This window comes from Felis catus, chromosome A3 (genome assembly GCF_018350175.1).
Source record: "Felis catus isolate Fca126 chromosome A3, F.catus_Fca126_mat1.0, whole genome shotgun sequence".
Classification (NCBI taxonomy): domain Eukaryota; kingdom Metazoa; phylum Chordata; class Mammalia; order Carnivora; family Felidae; genus Felis; species Felis catus.
In genome coordinates, this window is record NC_058370.1 from 14,544,144 (window position 1) to 14,564,271 (window position 20,128).

A 20,128-nucleotide genomic window follows, 5' to 3' on the forward strand; every position below is an offset into this window, starting at 1 on the left:
GAAGAAGAAAAGTTTAGGAGGAAGATAAAGATTTTGGAATCATTCACGTTTGGGTGGACATTTCCGAGGCTGTAATCTTCGCTTCTCAGCTATAGTCTTCGACGAAGTTAATAAGCAACTTTTCTCCTTGTATGAATAGTTAATAAGCGATCAGCCAAGCCCGGTAATCAAAGTCGACCTTCCTGGAGAAATCCTTCAGCTTGGGGCGGGAGGGAGGGAGCGCGCGGGGCGGGGCCGCGGTGCCTTATGGGGACTGTAGTTCGGAAGCCGACAATCGCCCCTTAGGTAAGCCTGGGAAGGGCCGCCCGGAGGCTTCTTCTGCGCATGTACAGATCCTGGTGCTCTACCTGGGCGCTCCTTCCGGTTCTCCAGGTCCTTCCGGGGGCGGGTCGTGCCGGCTCCGAGCTGCTCGGGTTCCGCTGTTCGCTGTACTTGGTGCGAAGTGGAAGCGAAGCAGGTGCACCGGGGAGCTGCGGGAAGGGCTGGCGGGGGCCTCCGGACCCTCGGAGGTCGCAGAGAAGGAGGGGCGGGGCTGGCCTCGGTCCGACGAGGGGGGACGCGCCCTCCCCCACCCCTCCGCCTCCCTCAGCAGGGAGGCCCCGAAGCGGGTTTCCAGTGGTCCAGGAGACGGGCGGCGAGAGCCGGGCTGAGCCCCTGACCCCCAGGCCTCAGGGTGGGCGCTCCCTGCAGCCCTTCCTTGCCTGAAGAAGGTGCTCTGTGAGGGTGGAAGGTTTGTGCATCCAAGCGACTAAAGCCTGATTCCAGAAGTTTCTCTGATGCCCTTGGCTTTGCAGGCTGTCGGGCTGGAGGGCAGCAGGGAAGGGAACACATAATCCTTATGAGAAATAAATACTGTTATTGTTAGGTTAGTTGTTTTACACTAACGATCTGTTGGGATAAAGATGCGAGCTACGGTTGAAGGGAATGGCCAGGGTGCAGAACTGACTGGACGACAGTTCAGTGAGGAGGGACTAGAGGGTGCGGGCGGAGATGTTGGCAGCATTGCATAAGATTTTAAGAGCCTGATGTTTGGGTTCAGGTCAGGTCCTGTCACAAAACAGCATCGCATCCCAGGGCGTGTTATTTAGACCAATCCTGTTTCCTCACCTGTAACATGGGCACAGGTCCAGCCCACCAGGCACTTGACCCTTGGGACTCCCAAGTGTAAGTTCCAGCTGCTGGAAATGTGGCTCCAAGGCCCAGGCTGACACAAAACCAGTCCAGTGAAGTAGGAAGCAGCAGGCCTGGGGAACAGAAATCACGACGGGAAGAACATATTCCTGAACTGAAACCTCTCCCTAGAATTTCAGTGTGGAGGCAGAAGAATCCTGGAAAGGAACGTGCTCAAGTTACTGGCCAGAATTTTCCCCTCTGGTGTGAGCAAAGTCTGGGCGATAACACCGTAATTGTAGCTCAGCACAACTTTAGTTCAATTTTCAAAAGAACGATGTGAGCTGCAATTGAAGGGAATGGGCAGGATGAGAATCTGATACGAAAAGACACTTTCCTGAAGGATTTGGGGGCTATGGGTTGAGGAAAAGGAAGGAATAGGGACCAGCTATAGCCAAGGAAATGGTTTCTCATCACTTCCCAAGCCCATATGTGTCATTCCCTGTACCCTCCACTCTGTTTATTCTGAGCTGCTCAGACCATATTTACCACCACCCTTGGGGTTCATTGAATGGCCCCCTTATAGAATCGCAGTGGAGGTAAAGAGAAGGTTTCTAAAACTCTGTAACTTTGCCTTATTTTTTTAAGCTTATTTATTTATTTACTTTGAGAGATACAGAGAATGCAGGTGGGGCAGGGGCAGAGAAATGGGGGGAATCCCAAGCAGGCTCCACGCCATCAGCGCAGAGCCCATGTGGGGCTTGAACTCACGAAACCGTGAGATCCTGACCCGAGCCGAAATCAAGAGCCAGATGCTCAAATGACTGAGCCACCCAGGCACCCCACTCTGCCTTATCTTATAAGTAGAACTCAGAAAGTAAATATCCAGTTACACGGTTTGCTGGTAACAGCCAAGAACTGAATCCAAGTCTCGATTTCCAGGTCGGGGCTCTATCGTCTCCCACATTTAGGTTAAAGCAAGTTTGTCAGCAAAAGCTCCTCTTGTGAAACTTCATCTAAGAGAGGCCAGACAAAAAGGCAAACATCTGAAAACACTTGCCCTCCTTTCTGAGCCTCTGGATTCTCTGCCCTCAAGCGGCTAAAAAATATTAGGAAAACAGGTAAATGACATCATTTCAACATTTCCCGTGCCAAGAAGTATTGTAATCCTAGTGTTTTTAATGCTGGAAAAGTGTTCCAAACTTTGTATATCCTAAATTGTATTGTTCCAGTTACTGCACACAGGTTCTTTCTGATTTTTTTCAAAGGCTTAAATTGGTGGTAATTCCATAAAAAACAACGGTTTATATTCACTCAGTAAGAAAAGTTCTCTGTGATCATTTCAGAATTATAAACAGGCAAGTGGAGGGGCGTTTGGGTGGCTCCGTCGGTTAAGCATCTGACTTCAGCTCAGGTCTTATCTCACGGTTTGTGAGTTTGAGCCCCGCGTCCATGTCTGTGCTGACAGCTCAGAGCCTGGAGCCTGCTTCGAATTCTGTGTCTCCCTCTCCCTCACCCACTCACACTCTTTCTCTCTCAAAAATAAATAAACAGTAAAAAAAAAATTTTTTTTTTAAGTAAATGGACAAGTGGATAATCAGTCGCCAGATTGGTCAAAGGACCACTCTCTTGATAAGTAATCCTAAGCCGCTGAGTTACCCAGACCTCTCATGATTCCATTCCTCATTCTTCCTTACCCAGCTCTGGTGTCACCACTCTTGGCCCTTTCTCAAGAGCATCCGAAAATGAACAAATCCCAGGTAAGTTGTTTAGGGCTTTACTTCCCACATTTTACAGTGGATTTCGAGGAGGCTGATAGTAATTTGTACATGCAGATGAAATAGTAGAAACGTGTAAAATAAAGCATCAGAGAAAAGTATCAGATCACCACCGGAAAGGCTGGCATAAATATACAGAAATCATATGTTCCTATGGACTTATTCAAGTTATACCAGAAAGGCCCAGACAATATGAACTAGGTTTTACACTGGCTATTTGAATGGCTTTCTTGTCATTTTCTTAGATGGTCTCTGAATAACTGACACAGAGGGCAGTCTTGCCAAGGCAATGGGTTTTCTGTGACTTTCGTTCTCCGTTATTAGAGGGGACCGATTCATTGTCATCTGAATAGACACCATGCAGATGATTCCCTGTGATCTTGTTTTTATCCAGGGATAAAAACTAGAATAATGGATTGCATGCTCCCCAAATAGTGCCCTGTAACTATTTCTTTCAGCTTTATCTTTGAAACAGGCTTAGAGGGAACAATGCAGTGTTCTGTTCTGTGGATAAAACGTCCTCACTTGACGGTGTCATTTCAACTCACTTCATGTAGTCTTGTATCTGTTCCCACCACTCCCATGGATCTGGTCAAAGTTGGCAGTAGCCTAAATATTTTCACACCCAGTGGGTGTTTTCCAGTCCATGCTTTATTGACTCTGTGGCCTCTGACAGTCGATAATATAGATTATAATATAATCTAGCTTGGTAATTTCTAAATTATTTTAGACCCCTCCCTAAAAATCATCTAAGAGCCACTGATTTCATGCAAATATCCAACATTGCTTATGTGTACAGCTGATTATAGTATGCTGTGCACTTACTCCCACTTTGCATTCTACGAAAGTTGAATTGTCTTCAGAGATAATGTGATCTTTATTATTTTTTAATATTTAAAAAATTTTAAGTTTATTTTGGGAGAGAAAGAGAATGCGTGGGGGAGGGGCAGACAGAGAGGGAGAGAGAATCCCCAGCAGGCTCTGCACTGTCAGTGCAGAGCCTGACTTGTGACTCGATCCCATGAACCAGGAGATGACCTGAGCCAAGATCAAGACTTGGACACTCGACCAACTGAGCCACCCAGGTGCCCCGATAACTCAATCTTTAATACAGGGAAAACGTTCATCCAACAGCAGTTATTTTGTGTTGACTCCCATAAGGACCTCGTCGATTGGATTTTGACCTCATCTTGATTTTATCTGCAAAGGTCCTATTTCTAAATAAGGTCACATTTGCAGGTAGCAGGGTGTGAGATAATAGAAAATACATATATTGATTTCTGCTCCTGGTTCGTGGCACAGAGCTCCTAAACCCCTTAGAGTTTCATCGCTGACCGTGGTGTCTTTTCTTGTAACGGGGTGACTCTTGGTGGGCTCCTGGATGGGAGACAGTCACCAGAAGGACCAAGCCACGATTAGAAGCTTGAAATTTTCAGCCCACCCCCATTCTCCAGAGAGGGGAGAGGGGCTAAACGTGGAGTTCATGATCCATCATGCCTACATGATGAAGCCTCTGTAACAAAAATGCCAATAGCACGGGCTTCGGAGGCCTTCCAGGTTACTGAAAGCATGGCGATGCTGGGAGAGTGGCGGCCCCAGGACGGACATGGAAGCCCTGTGCCCCTTCGCATAGCAGGTCCCACACATCTCTTCCGGTAAGATGTTCGTCCTTACCCTTTATCTCTTTTTATAATAAACTGGTGAACAGCAAGGACGCTTTCCCTGGGTTTTGTGAGCTGCTCTAACAAATTCATCAAACTCGAGAAGGGGATCACAGACCCTCTGATTTGTAGCTGAAGGGTCAACACAGATGACGACCTGGTCTCATGATTGGCGTGGGGGGGGGGGGCAGTCTTGTGGGACTGAACCCTTAACCTGTGGGATGTGACACTGTGTCCAAGTACATAGGATCGGAATTGAGTTACACTGCAGGATACCTGGCCCAGGTCACAGAATTGCTTGGTGTGGGAACCCCCCCCCCCCCCGCACGGCTAGTGTGGTCGTTGCGTGAGAGTAAAGGAGAAACACAGGAGGACAGAGTGTCTCTGCACATGGAGGTTAAGACTTCAGCTCAACCCACAAACATCCTGTTAGATTATATCTTCAGATGTGTGACAATGAAAACAAAGTAAATAAGAATTTCGTGATTAAAAGCAAAAAAAAAAAATTTAGTTGTATACACTAGGTTAGTATTCAGATGACATTTCAAGTTTAAATAGAAGCCTTTAGGGACACCTGGATGGCTCAGTTGGCTAAGCGTCTGACTTCAGCTCAGGTCATGATCTCACAGTTCGTGAGTTCGAGCCCTGCCTCAGGCTCTGCGCTGCCAGTGTGGAACCTGCTTGGGATTCTGGCTCTCCCCTCTCTGCCCCTCCCCACTTGCGCTTTCTCTCGCTCTCAAAATAGATAAACTTCAACGTTTATTTATTTTTGGGACAGAGAGAGACAGAGCATGAACGGGGGAGGGGCAGAGAGAGAGGGGGACACAGGATCGGAAACAGGCTCCAGGCTCTGAGCCATCAGCCCAGAGCCTGACGCGGGGCTCGAACTCACGGACCGTGAGATCGTGACCTGGCCGAAGTCGGACGCTTAACCGACTGCGCCACCCAGGCGCCCCAAAATAGATAAACTTCAAAAAAATAAATAAGCATTTATAACTTTGCTCTCCATTATTTATCACACCAACAACTCCAGTTAAACAATGTAAACATCTTATGTGATTTTAATATTAAAAATTCAATTGGAAATAAGCAGAAAACAAAAATTTGTGCTGAAATTTTATAATGTCTCGAATAGCCTAACTTTTGCATGAGGACTTTTTTCTTTTTCTTGTAATTGAGGAATTATGGCTTCTAATTAGTGATAGCCCCCAGGAAACATGGCAGATCTAAAAAAGTATATGAGGAGAATTTTTGTTGAGATCGAAATTTCTGTTGAGCTTAGTGATGGCAAATTTGGAGGTCAAGACTTTTCAGAAGATGTTCTGTTCTATTAAGCTTCTTTCTTTTCTTATAGACTTTAGAATTAGCAGTTTGATCCTGATAGGAGCCATGTTGGAAAGGTTAATGGATTTGAAGCACGTGAAATAGTTCGTTTAATTTTAACTCTAACCTAGAATTTTGAGAACCAAGTTTAGGAGTAAGGAGTCCACCACACAAATTTTTTTCTCTTTATCCCAATAACCATTTCTACTTCTATAGTTGTATTGATAAGTGTGGATGATTTTTTTTTTTTTTTAAGAGAGGGAGAAAACAAGTGAGCAGGAGAGGGGAAGAGGAAGGAGAGTGAGAAACGCAATAATCTACTGGTGAACAGCAAGGACACTTTTCCTGGGTTTTGTGAGCTGCTCTAATAAACTCATCAAACTCTGGAAGGGGGTCATAGGACCACACTGGGCGTGGAGCCTGACACGGGGCTCAATGGCACAACCATAAGATCACGCCCTGAGCCAAAAGTCAAGAGTTGGACACTTAACGGACTGAACCACCCAGGTGCCCTGATTCTGTACTCATTTCAAAAACTTATTTCAGTTGTAAGAGCAGAAAACAAAAAAATCTTATTTCAATTGTATCTTCAGCTTATAACTTAATCTATAAAACTATAAGGGGTCTTATTTATAAAGGTAAGCCATATATATATCACACATACATATACACATGTGTGTGTGTGCCTATATATATATATACACACATATATACACACACACATATATATATGCATACACACACACTATTTTCTTAGAGATAAACACATAAGGAATAAGACGAGGAGGGGGCCCCGTCTGGGGATTACACAATTTAGCTCTGTGCCAGCCACTGTAACATCTAGGAAAGCAGAAAGACATGGGAATAACAAAGAAGAAACAGGATGCGGTCTTCCCGTCACTTTCTGTGGATCGAGGCCAGTCGCTAAACAGACTTGTTGGGCCACACCTGTCCCACCTGGCTGAACAGCAAGAAGTTGCTACCAGTAATGATGGGAACCGATTCAGGGAAGTATAATTAGATTTCTGACCCAAGGCCCGAATGGATTCAGCATCATACACCCGTGTTAGCACATAACTAGAAGACTTAGTATTTATTTATTCATTAAAGCATACAGGAAATCAACTTACTTCAAATTACACGGCAAGTAATAGATACTCTGTGTCCTGAATCTAACTAGAATTGTTGCCATTCGTCCATCTCTTTCGGTTCTCTAGATACATCGAAGCAGTGTGTAACTACTCAGGGAGGCTGGATGTTCCAGAGTTATATCTGCTTTGACTAGAGGGAGAAGCCATTACGCCCCCAACCAACAACCTTTAGATTTCTTATGTCCACTCTTAGCTTTTTAGCCTTCAAATCATGATCAGCTTGGGTGCCCGGGTGGCTCAGTCTGTTAAGCATCCGACTTCAGCTCAGATCATGATCTCACAGTCCGTGAGTTCAAGCCCCGTTTTGGGCTCTGTGCTGACAACTCAGAGCCTGGAGCCTACTTCGAATTCTGGGTCTCCCTCTCTCTCTGCCCCTCCCCTGCTCATGATCTCTCAGTCTCCCAAAAATGAATCAACACTAAAAAAACAAATTTAAATCGCGATCAGTTTTTCCTCTTTCATGGTCCATTGGCAAAGTTTCTTCTTTTTTGATAGTTCTAATTCCAAAGGGAAGGCTTTCCCCTCCCCTGCCCCCTTATTTATGCTTAGATTCAGGTTGGATCATCTCCCTACAAAAGTTTACATCTTTAGAGAGCTGGCTCCGTTAAAAATAGGCTTTTTATTCATCCAGCGAAAATAGATTATGAACAAGCAACAAAACCAGCGTTCTTTTCGCTCCACCCTTCTAGCCACCTCCTAGCCTACTTTTCATGATAGGAGCAGCCTTCTACAATTTCCTGTTTCTGGTGAACATGTGCAGCCATTTTTGCTCAAAAAAAAAAAAAAATCCAGTCAATGCAATATATATAATCCCATCTCCGTCTCTTCAACATACACATATTTCTGTTTCTCTGATGTTTTACACAAAAGGCTTTGAGCAAAAACCTTTTTCCACATTGACCTCTTTTGTTAGAATTGGGAATTGAACCCAAGCGGAAGTGCTTTCGAAAGGCCTCTCTGCCTCTTACAGCTGTTCAGGGTTTCTTTTTATCATGAGTTTTCTGATGTCGAGTAAGTTTGGAGTTTAGGCTAAAAGCTTTTCCACATTGGTTACATACAAAAGGTTTCTCTCCAGTATGGATTTTCATGTGTTTGTTAAGATTTGAGTTATTGTTAAAGACCTTTTGACATTCACCACATTTATAGAGTTTTTCTTTGGTATGAATGTTTTTATGCCGGTTAAAATCTGAGCAGAAGCGAAAGGCCTTTTGGCATTCAGGACACGTAAAGGGCCGCTCTTCAGAATGAGTTTTCTGATGTTTCATGACGCTTGACTGATACTTAAAGGTTTTGTCACAAACATTACACTTGTATGGCCTCTCTCCAGTATGACTTCTTTGATGTTGAGTTAGGTCTGAGAAACGGACAAAGGTCTTTTTACAACTGCTACAGATGTACTGTTTCTCTCCAGTGTGAACGTGTTGATGACGCTGCAGATCGATGAGCTGGGTAAAGGCCTTTTCACAGCTGTCGCATGAAAAGGACTTCTCTCCAGTGTGAATTTTCTGATGTTTTTTAAGATTGGAGCTGCTCTTGTAGGACTTGTCACAGTCATTACATTTGTAGGGTCTCTCTCCGGTATGAACTCTCTGATGGAGGACAAACTGTGAGTATGGGCTGAAGTCCTTTTTGCAATAGTTACACGTGTAGCATTGCTTTCTCACGTGAATTTTTTGGTGCTGCATTTTCTCTGCGAAACTGTCAAAGGCCCTTCCACAAGACTTGCAGGCAAAGAGTTTCTTTCGAGAATGAGGTTTTTGGTGGAGGATCAGGTTTGGTCTCTTGCCGACGTGAAGCCTGTGGTGAACGTTAAAGGAGGAGAGAAACCTGAAGGCCTTTTGACACACACCACACTTGTAGGGCTTCAGACTGCTGTGCGCATCCTGGTGCTGAATAAACTTGGAAGTCCCGTTAAAGGTTTTTCCGCACTGGCTACACTCCAAGTGCTTATCCAGAATAGAGAGTCTTTGAAGCGTTGTAAAGGATGAGGGATGTCTGAAGGCCCTTGCGTTTTGGCCCGGTTTGTGGGCTTTCTGCACTGTGTGAATTCTCCGATGTCCAGTAAGATGGGAGAGGTGGCTGAACGCCATGCCGCAGCCCTCACAGTCATAAGGCTGGACAAAAGTACAGAACTTTTGATATTTCGCATGGTGACAGCTCGGTCTGATGCCAGTCACAGATTCACTAAGGGCATGATAACTGGCCAGTGCTGGCTGACATGCTGTCGGGAGAACAATAGGGAAGCCGAATTAAATTCAGGCACTGCCACAAACATCAAGATCATTAGTAAGTGGGGTACAGGGAGGGAACGGCTCAGTGACTGGGGACTTCAGAGAGATAGGAGGAAGGAGAGACCCATTCTCCAAGTAGAAGAATAATTTAAACGACCAACAGGTGGCCCGTGAAAGATTTCTGCAAACTTGAAATACTTACATTGGTGACCATGTTAAAAAAAAAAAAAAAAAAAGGCGAGTAGTTAAAATTTTAAATACCAAATCACCAAAGCTTAAAGAATCTAAAAAGAATCACATGAAATTCTAGCGGGGAGTAAAAGTTGATTTTCATTAAGATCCTTTAAAATAGCTCTGCCATATAGATACAGCAATTTGTAAAAGTGATTATACTTTAAATATTTTCCATTAAACGATAAAATTGGGGGTATTTAAAAAAAAAATTTTTTTTCAACGTTTTTATTTTTTTGGGACAGAGAGAGACAGAGCATGAACGGGGGAGGAGAAGAGAGAGAGGGAGACACAGAATCGGAAACAGGCTCCAGGCTCCGAGCCATCAGCCCAGAGCCTGACGCGGGGCTCGAACTCACGGACGGCGAGATCGTGACCTGGCTGAAGTTGGACGCTTAACCGACTGCACCACCCAGGCGCCCCAAAATTGGGGGTATTTATATGAGTAGATATAAACCTGGCTTCTTAATTTTACTGGTGTATGATGTAGATTTTATATATTTGACTGTAGGACAGAGTCAATATTGATTGGGCCAGTGCTCTACTTGGGTGGTTGAGTTGTATTTTTGTTACTTCAAAGAACACCAAGCACATCTTATATATCCATCCTTGTAAAATTTTTTTGAAATGAATTCTAGGCATAGATTCTTCAAAATGAAAGGGAGTCCCAGATTCTGATACACACCCTACACTCAAGCTTTATGATGCACAAGCACATCATTTTCTAGTATCTTGATGACCCACTGTTAAACTTAACTTTTTTGTCAGAGTGTGGGGCTAGAAGTTCTAGCTTTTGTGATAAAGAAACCTAAATTAAAATTGGTTAATTGCTAGGGAAAAAAATCATTTTGAGCATTTCTGCAGAACACAGAAAGTTTTATATAGATTAATAAATATAAAAAGTTTTACAGTGCCAAGACGGTGAGCTAGCATGGGTTTCTGTGATCTTCCTCATTCTAGATCTTGAGAGGTACTGAAGTGAAAATGGATGGGTACCGAGGAATAGTTTGAAACAGACAGGAGTAATATTTTCTAAAAGATAAAAGGTCATTATAACGTAAGACAGGATCAGGTGAGAATTAAAAAGAACAAAGTAGAAATAACTTGTTTGAAGGTATAAGGTTTAAATAAACTTAATAGTTCACATTTATAGCAAAATTATGCAAAGACAAAGCAGGAACATGGAGATCCTGGTTGGAGAACTTGAGGAAAAGGGCTGAAGAACTCGGAAGCTGGAATAGAAGGACTAAAAGAGAAGGATCACCATCCATTAATAGAAGTCCTCGAGAGGAAAGAAAAGAAAAAAAAAAGGTGAGAGAATTTACCAACTTCACATGGCTGAGTACATGGGCAGCTGGAAGAGAGGAGAAAGAAGGAAGGACCAGAAAAAAAAATATTTGAGGGAATAGACCAAAAACTTTCCCAGCACAATGAAAACTATAAACCCACACATTCAAGGAGCCCCACAAATCCAAACTTGAGAAACGTGGAGAGACACCAAGGCACATGATGATCAGATTGTTCAAGATCAGCAATATAGAGAAAACTTTTTTGAAAAAAGAATAAAAAAGACATTCTGCACATTGAACAAAGATCAGGATGATGAAGGACATCAGATTTCCCACTGGAAACACTACAGGCGAAACAATAACAAAAAAAAGGGAGTAGAGCAAAAATTTTAGTATCCTGAAAACAAACAAAAAACACCCTACCAAGCAGAATTCTTGCGCCCAGCAAAAAACTTTCAAAAATGAAGGCCAGGGTGTCTGGGTGGCTGAGTTGGTTAAGCATCTGACTTTGGCTCAGATCATGATCTTGCGGTCCATGGGTTGGAGCCCCACAATGGGCTCTGTGCTGACAGGTCAGAGCCTGAAACCTGCTTTGGATTCTGTCTCTCTCTCTCTCTCTCTGCCCCTACCTTTCTCGCTCTCTGTCTCTTCCTCTCAAAATTAAACAGAAGAAAAAAAAAGGGCAAAAAAAAAATTCAGAAATACAGAAGTTGAAAGATTTCCAGCAGAACTATACTACAAGCAAATGTAAAAGACTTAAATTTTTAAAAATTTTAAGGCAAAAGAAAAAGGCTACCAGGTGGAAATTTGGCTCTATACAAAGGAACAAAGAATATCAAAAATTGTAACTACATGGTAAATATGTAAGGTTTTAAAAATTACCTAAGGCTCTTTAAAAGAGTATTGGGGCACTGGGTGTCTCAGTCAGTTAAGCATCCGACTTCGGCTCAGGGCATGATCTCCTGGTTTCTGAGTTCAAGCCCTGGGTTGGGTCTGTGCCGACAGCTTGGAGCCTGGGGCCTGCTTTGAATTCTGTGTGTGTGTGTCTCTCTCTCTGCCCCTCCCCTGCTTGCTCTCTCTCTTTCTCTCTCTCTAAAATAAACAAACATAAAAAAAAAAAGTATTGGCTGATTCAACACAAACAACAACAGTGTGTTGTGGGGCTTGTAACAGGTGGAAAAGTAAATGTGTGGCAACAGCATAAAGGCCAGGTGGAGAGAAATGGAAGAACTGGTGTATGAAAGATGGATACTACAGGGGCGCCTGGGTGGCGCAGTCGGTTAAGCGTCCGACTTCAGCCAGGTCACGATCTCGCGCTCCGTGAGTTCGAGCCCCGCGTCAGGCTCTGGGCTGCTGGCTCAGAACCTGGAGCCTGTTTCTGATTCTGTGTCTCCCTCTCTCTCTGCCCCTCCCCCGTTCATGCTCTGTCTCGCTCTGTCCCAAAAATAAATAAAAAACGTTGAAAAAAAATTTTAAACTAATTAAAGATGGATACTACAAACCCAAACCTTAATGCAATCACGCATAAAGAGTTATAGCTAATAAGCCAACAAAGAAGATAAAGTAGAATTCTAAAAAGATAGTCAACTCAAAAGAGGGCCATAAAGGAGACAAAGGGGAATAAAGAACAGATGTGACAAATCAATAACAAGATGTGTTCAAACCCAACCATATCAATAATCATATTAAATGTAAATGGTAATAAACTAGGTTTCTCAGTCGGGGCATTATTGACAATTTGTACCAGATAATTCTTTGTTGTACAGACTGCCTTGTGCACATAGGATATTTAATAGCATTTCTGGCCTCTGCCCCCTAAATGCCAGTAGCACACTCCCATCCCCAGCTGTGACCACCAAAAAGGTCACCAGACACTGGCAGATATCCTAAGGGGACAAAATCCCCTACACACACACACACACACACACACACACACACTGAGAACTACTGGTATAAATATTCCAATTAAGAAGGTAGAGATTATCAAGATTGAATAAACAAAGCCAAATTATGTATTCTGTAAAGAAACTCACTAAGTATTTAAAGACACAATTAGGTTAAAAGGAAAAGGATGGAAAATATGTCCACCATGTTACCAGTCAAAAGAAAGCTTGAGTGGCTAGTTATACTAATAGTAGACAAAACAAATCTCTGAGCAATAAATATTTCCAGGAATGAAAATATTCCGTAATAATAAAGTGATCAGTAGCATAGCAACCTTGAAGTTCATGCACCACAGAGCTTCAAAATACATGACACAGAAATAGACAAACACAATTATAGAGATCTCAATACCCTTTTCTCAATAATTGATTAAAGAAGTAAGCAGAATATCAGCAAATATATGATAGGTTTGAACAGCACTATCAAGCAACTAGATCTGATTGCTGTTTATGGAACATCAACCACAGAATACACTTCTCAAGTGCACAAGGAAACATTTCCCAAATTGGACCACATTCTGGCCATAAAACAAGTCTTAACTCAAGAGGATTCAAATAATGCAAAGTAGGCTCTCTCGCTCTAACAGAATTTAAAATTTAGCAGAAAAATCCCTGCAAAATCCCTCAATATTTTCAAACTAATATACTTCTAATTATGTAAACAAGAAATGAAAAGAGAACAAGTATTTTAACTGAAGGAAAATGAAGACACAATATGTAAGAATTTGTGAGATGCTACTAAAGCAGTATTTGTGTAAAATTCTTAGCACTAAGTGTCTATATTAGGAAGAAGAAAGGTCTCAAATCAAGGACTTCAGCTTCCACTTAAAAAAATTTTTTTATAGGAGCAAATTAAACCAAAGTAAGCAGAAAAAAAAGGAAATAAAAAAGAAGAAATCAGTGACCTAGAAAATAAGAAACCAATACAGACAAAAACAGTAGGACAAAAAGATGATCCAGAAAAGTGGTAAACCTAGCCAGACCTATCAGGGAAAAAAGGAAGACACAAACTACCAACATCATGAATGAAATGGTGACCTAACTACAGATTCTACAGCCGTAGGAAGGGGAGTAAGGGAAGGGGTACCTGGGTGACTTGATACCCATAAGGTAATAACACCAGGGGCACCTGGGTGGCTCAGTTGGTTAAGTGACTTCGGCTCAGGTCACGATCTCATGGCTCGTTAGTTCAAGCCCCGCATCGGACTCTGTGCCGACAGCTCAGAGCCTGGAGCCTGTTTGGGATTCTCTGTCTCCCTGTCTCTGTCCCTCCTCCCGCTCATGCTGTGTCTCTCAAAAGTAAATAAACATTAAAAAAATTTTTTAAACAGTATATTGCACTACAAAATAAGGCATATATGTAGGTATATAGAGGTACACACACTACGTGCACACACATATGACATGTAAAGATCTCAGAAATAGAAATGGAAAGATAAGAGAGGACACTTCACAACACGTCATGCAAATTAAAATGCACTCATATATGAAACAGTATTTTATATCTGATATGTGCATAGGTAACATAGGAAATACATCGGACTGGCTGTGGGTAGAGAGAACCAGACTGGACTACAGAGGAAGGGATTATAAAATCATGGGGGATTCTCGAATAGAGCGACAGTGATCATTAGCTATCAACTGAAGAATCTGACTGAATTCTTCTTACGTGATTGCCAGTCTGCCCACCACCTCACTGCCAGCCATACTGTCTAAACTGTAATACTCAAATTGGTGTGTGTGTAAGTGGTGAAAGCAAACAGGTTTGTTTTCTAAAACCACAAGTCTGAAGAGAGGAGGAAAAAATACTGTAGGAAATCTAAAAGTGACTACAACTTGGTAGAAAAGTATGCAGCAGTGCACAAAGAATGAGAAGGTAAGGAAGAAAGGCAAGACACTAATGGAATAATGAGAAAGTCCAGAGAGGACCCCTCTGACTAGATGAACGAGCTTGGCGTGAGAAAGGCGTTTGGGCCAGGTCAGGAAGTTTTTAAAGAATAAGAAGGGGGCACCTGGGTGGCTCAGTCGGTTGAGGCTCCGACTTCAGCTCGGGTCATGATCTCATGGTTCGTGAGTTCAAGCCCCGCATCGGGCTCTGTGCTGACAGCTCGGGGCCTGGAGCCTGCTTCCAATTCTGTGTTTCCCTCTCTCTCTGTCCCTCTCCCCCTCACACTGTGTCTCTTTCTCTCAAAAATAAATAAACGTTAAAAAAATTAAAAAAAAAAAAAAAGATTAAGAAGGCCCAGTGTTACTTGGAATTCTTGTGAACAACCTTACAAAAGCTTTGAATTTCTTCCTGGGTTCCACGCCCTCTTCCCAAAATGCCTATTACAGCTTATATGCATTTTGGGATTTTATTCCACTCTTTGGATCTAATAATGTCCCAAGCCAGATCATCATCTGTTCCAGCTTTTAACTTTCTATCCCCGGACTTTCAGGAGTCTGCCTTCTGTATTGTGCCCTGAAACTTAAACACATTTCTCTTAAATCCCCAGTGAACTTGCATTCCGGCAGCTTCTACTTTCTGTTGGTGATGGGGGTGTCCTTGCTCTCCATTAGATGGCAAATTGGATTGTTTTTCTGGGGATGGTTCATCTGATTAACCTATTAGCTTAATCTAGAGATAAAAAAAAATCCCTCTCCAGAACGCTTTCTTGGGGGGGAAAAAAAAGGCTTTTCAGGACACTTTTCTGAGCTAAGGCATTCATTCATTCTAATTACTGATCAGTTATTTGACCAGTTCAGCTATTCATACTTCTAGCTCTTCACATGGTAATTTTAGCCTCAGGATTTTACCAGCATGCCATTTAATGTCCTGAGACTAGGGGTATAATAAAAGGAGTCCAGGGAGAGTAAGAAACATGCAGGGGAAAAATAAGAGTTCTTTGGAAGCCTGTGGGGAGCTCTTCTGTCACTTCAAGGGTCCAGGTTACTCTGACTAACTAGTCGGGATATAAGCTAGAACAGTTTCCACCTGCTTGGTGCTTGTCAGTTACCTGGGCACGGAGCACCGGTCACTTCTCTCTCTACCATCAAGAGGTCTTTGCCTTGCTTCAAAGAGGATATGACTTCCGCCTTGTAAGTCCAGTGTCCTAAGAGAAACCAATGACCTTGATCGTGCTGTGGTCATTACAGAATTTAGACCCACACTTTTCAGTAATAATGTATCTCCTTACCACCCTAAAAATCTCCCAGCAACCTCCAAAGTATTATTGTTTTTCTTTTTTAAAAAAGTACCACTCAGGGGCACCTGAGTGGCTCAGTCAGTTATGCGTCCAACTTCAGCTCAACTCATGATCTTGAGGGTCAAGAATTTGAGTCCTGCTTTGGGGTGTCTGCTGTCGGCACAGGGCCTGCTTCAGATCTCCTGTCCTGCCCCGCCTCTCTCAAAAATAAACATTAAAAAAAAAAAAAGGACCATCTACATTTATAACCGTTCCCCAGCTGTTTCTGAGGCACGCAGTAGCCCGAGAAGCATGGTTCTTAAGGCAAGTGTGATGGTTTGGAAGATGGTGGAGAAGGTGAAGCTTGGGGCATCACAAGATGAAAATGTCCTTTCCTAGCATCACAGGGCCCCAGTCCTTTGCTGAAGGAGGTCAAGTTGAAATTCAGTGAAGCGTTCTCAGGGGTTTTGAGATATTCACACAGAAGGAAAGATTCCACCACAGGCAGTTTTAAACCAGCAGGGAAAGATCTCCTTACCCAAAGACACAAGGTAATCACAGTTATCCAGCATCACATCCTTATACAACTGTCTCTCTTCAGGGCTCAGATAAGCCCACTGGTCCGGAGAAAAGATCACAGCCACGTCTCTAAATTTCACAGACTCCTGAAATAACAGTTTATGCTTTATATGTATGCAAGCTTCCGTGTGCCTCTTGGTAGTTTTCACGTTGGGCATAAGAGGGTGACAGCATATAAGGATAGATAAGGGGACACCTGGGTGGCTCAGTCGGTGAGGCATCCAACGCTTGATTTCGGCTCAGGTCATGATCCCAGGGTTTGTGAGATGGAGCCCCGCATCGGGCTCTGTGCCGACAGCACGAAGCCTGCTTGGGATTCTCTCTACTCCCTCTCTCTGACCCTCCCCCACCCATCCTCCCTCTCTCTCTCTCAAAATAAACATTAAGAAAGAAAAAAGGATAGGTAAGAATGTGTGGCCGAAAGCGGTAATGGAAAGCGGAAACTGTAAGAAATATACGTTGCCCTTGTAGAGTTTGGGGAGGCAAAAATCACCCATCCTCATGAAACAGGAACAGCTAAAGAAAGATCTTTGGTGTGTGTGCCGAAGTCTCAAGCCTGCCAGATTCCTGACTGGCACTTACACCGTCGACTTCCCCGATTCCCAGGCTCTCTTGCTGGGCTGGAACTACACCATCAGCCCTCCCGGGTCTCCAGCTCGCCAACTACAGATCTAGGGACTTCTCAGACTTTATAATCACATGAGTCCTTATAAGAAGTCCTGTATATCTCCTGTTGGAGAATCCTGATGAATACAATCACTTGTTAAATGCCATGCAGTGTCGATTGATAAAGATTGACAATTACAGGAGCTGAGATATCGTGGGGCACCTGCAGAAATGAAGTAAATTTGTCCTTTGAACAGACCCCTTTGGTTCTGCCATGATGGAGTAGCTGCTGGGAGTTGCCCCTTTGCCGTGAAAAAACTAAAAAGCTAGATAAGCAACTCACTATTCTTACACTCTAGAAAGTGACATATCCAAGGCTGTGACTTTTTGACAGAAGAAAAGCGCATGATCCTGGCATTCTCTTGGATGGCACTGCTAGGGTCACAGTGCAGGAACATAGAACCCAAGCTGGGATCTTGCTGGATGGTGGGAGAGGATATCAGAGTTTGGAGCTTCCTTCCAACACAGCTGGGGTGTGGAGGGCAGGATGCTGGAGGGGGAGCCCTAAACACCTATATAAGAATTTCCCTCAGGCCCTTGGTGGACATTGAAAATGTGCCTGTACAGGACCAGACTTGTGAGAACAGCTCTTGGGATACAGAGTCCGACAGAACTCTTGGAGGTCACTAATCCTACTTTCTTGGGTTAGAAGGTAGGATTCCAGACTATCCCAGTGCTCAGGGAGAACAGCGTGACTGAGCATTTAGTGGAGGCCATACACCTAGAGTTTTTTTTTTTTTTTAAGTTTATTTGTTTATTTGGAGAGTGAGAGAAAGAACTCAAGTGAGGGAGGGACAGAGAGAGAGGGAGACAAAGAACCCCAAGCCGGCTCTGCGCTGTCAGCCCCGAGCTCGACATGGGGCACGAACTCATGGAACCATGAGATCATAACTTGAGCCAAAACCAAGAGTCAGACACTTCACCAACTGAGCCACCCAGACACCCCCTAGATTTATATACCCAGTAAAGAGGTCCTTCGAAAATGAAGGCAGATACAAATTTATCAATTTGAATTTGAAAAGCTGAATGACCAGTAACCACAAGACAAAAAGAAACTTCTCTCCCAGAAGAAATAAGTTTTGATAAGTTTTTGTGTCTGCCTATTACAGATTCCTAACAGGTCCCCCCAAAAAGTTACATTAAAGTCCTAATCCCTGGTACCTCAGCATGTGACCTGACTTGAAAATAGGGCTTTCACAGAAGTAATCAAGTTAAAATGAGATTAGGGTGGGCCTTACTCCAACGGGACTTATAAAGGGGAGATTTGGACCCAGAGACAGACATGCACAGAGGGACACTGCATGATGAGACGTGGGGAGAATGTGATGTAAAGAGAAAAACGGAGATTCGGGAGAGGAGTCTACAAGCCAGGGAGCGCCCAAGATTGCCACAAAACCAGCAGAAGGTAGGGTCGAGGCCTGGAACAGATTCTCCCTTACAGCCCAAGCAGCAAAATGTTTTCAGGCCCTGTAAATTCGTATTTTAGGAAGGAGATCAGAAGAAAGCGATTCACCTGTGATATCACCTTGAGAAATGAAAGAGCCATTTTTCTTTCCTCCTCCTCCTCCTCTTGGGAGAAAGCAGACTCCTGGGAAGCCACACCTTCAAATCGAGGGCAGAAGCATGTGAAGCCAGGCACCCCAACCTCCATCCCCACCCCAAATCACTACCAACTCAACCACACAGAGGAAACCAGGAATACACAACAGCCTCCCAACCTTGACCTGCAGGCTCCCCTACAAGGGCCCAACAAGGAGCCCACACGTGATGCTGCAGCAGCTGCGATTTGGGGGCACATGGGGCCTCCCCCCATGTTCCAAAATGTGTAGCTCTGCTTTCCAGATCTACCCTGAACAAAGCTCCCTCTACATCCCAGTGGAACAGAGCATGAACTCACCCCCCTCGGAGAGGTCAGCTCCAACACGGTCAGCAAGCCCGGCACGCACCTGAGCCTGCTTATGTAGAGCCCGGGTCATCGCACCCAGAAACTTCTCATTTGCCAATCAAGGCCAGTAACTGCCCGCAGGGCTCTCAGTCCTAATGGCCCCAACTATAGTATGAATAAGAAGGAGCAGGGAACACAGGAGTGTCTGGTCAAGGTCGAGGCTGAAAATTCCCAAGTGCTCTTTGTTCATGCCTACTGTGTACCCCAATCGTGATGTCATACAACACACACCACAGAAGGGCTGTGACACACTTCCCACTTAAGGCTTTGAGATGGGGGGATCTCACCTGATGCCCTCTATGTGAAGCAGCTGCATGGAGAAGAAGCAGTGAGGTGCCTTCAGTGGGGTGATGGTGTAAAAAGGCACCTCCTCTTTCCCTTGGCCCATCGGTGACTTGGGGGCCATGCGGTAGGTGCTGTTTGCCCCAGCAGGGGTTGTGAATGATGGGAGGGTATGGTAGGCAGAATAATGACCCCACCACCAGCACCCCAAGAGGACCACATCCTAATTCCCAAAACCTGTGACTATGTTACCTTACATAGCAAAAGGGACTTCACAGGTGGGATTAAGTTAAGGTTCCTGAGATGGGGAGAGTATCCTAGAATGTCCAGGTGGGCCTGATGTAATCAAAAGGGCCCTTATAATAAGGAGGCAGGGGCATCAGCTGATGAGAGGGGGTCAAGAGTTAAGGAAGAGCAAGCAACCTGAGACTGCAGCTTTTCAGAGCAAGTCCCTTTGGTTTTCTATTCAGTTTCTTTTTCTTTCTTATCATTTGGATTTCAGTACTGGAGTTGTGGACTGGTAGGAGTTATTTGGGCCAAATATATGCCATAGATGCCATTCAATTTGCTTTAGCCCTGGATTTTAAGAACCAAATAAGGTGGGAGAGGAGGTTTGATGCATTGTCTCATGAACTTAGGAATTTATGAGCCACCTCAGGCCTGTAATGTCACTATTTTCATGACTGTGTTTCTCCTCTCATCTCCATTTTCTCAGCCATTTCTCAAACATATTTTAGTTCACTTCTCAGCCAAGTGCTGTTAGATTTTCAGCTCC

At 43.9% G+C, this 20,128-nt stretch overlaps 1 protein-coding gene and 1 long non-coding RNA gene across 2 annotated transcripts in view; one reads left to right on the plus strand and one right to left on the minus strand.

Annotated features, from left to right (window-relative positions):
* The first annotated feature begins 329 nt into the window (after positions 1 to 329).
* Positions 330 to 20,128, plus strand: part of LOC102899752 — a 39,891-nt gene continuing 20,092 nt past the window's right edge. Inside the window, exons 1-2 of the long non-coding RNA XR_002740946.2 lie at positions 330 to 457; positions 2,812 to 2,870. This is a non-coding gene — a long non-coding RNA (uncharacterized LOC102899752). The remainder of the gene's footprint in view (positions 458 to 2,811; positions 2,871 to 20,128) is intronic.
* LOC123384294 (putative zinc finger protein 840) lies at positions 7,389 to 19,535 on the minus strand. The gene is made up of 5 exons (XM_045053520.1): positions 19,024 to 19,535; positions 18,640 to 18,728; positions 16,420 to 16,546; positions 15,714 to 15,809; positions 7,389 to 9,244 (listed from the first exon to the last, which is right to left on the minus strand). Exons 1-5 carry the CDS (start codon positions 19,100 to 19,102, stop codon positions 7,998 to 8,000), a joined length of 1,638 nt encoding a protein of 545 aa, XP_044909455.1. The 5' UTR covers positions 19,103 to 19,535; the 3' UTR covers positions 7,389 to 7,997.

Bases quoted from the DNA above. Each gene is read 5' to 3' on its own strand.
- LOC123384294 (XM_045053520.1), bottom strand. From the start codon at position 19,102: ATGACCCGGGCTCTACATAAGCAGGCTCAGGTGCGTGCCGGGCTTGCT. The intron at 16,547-18,639 runs GTGAATCGCTTT...CTGTTATTTCAG, and splicing joins TTCTCAAGGTGATATCACAG to GAGTCTGTGAAATTTAGAGA. The intron at 15,810-16,419 runs GTAAGGAGATCT...GGTTTCTCTTAG, and splicing joins TGATTACCTTGTGTCTTTGG to GACACTGGACTTACAAGGCG.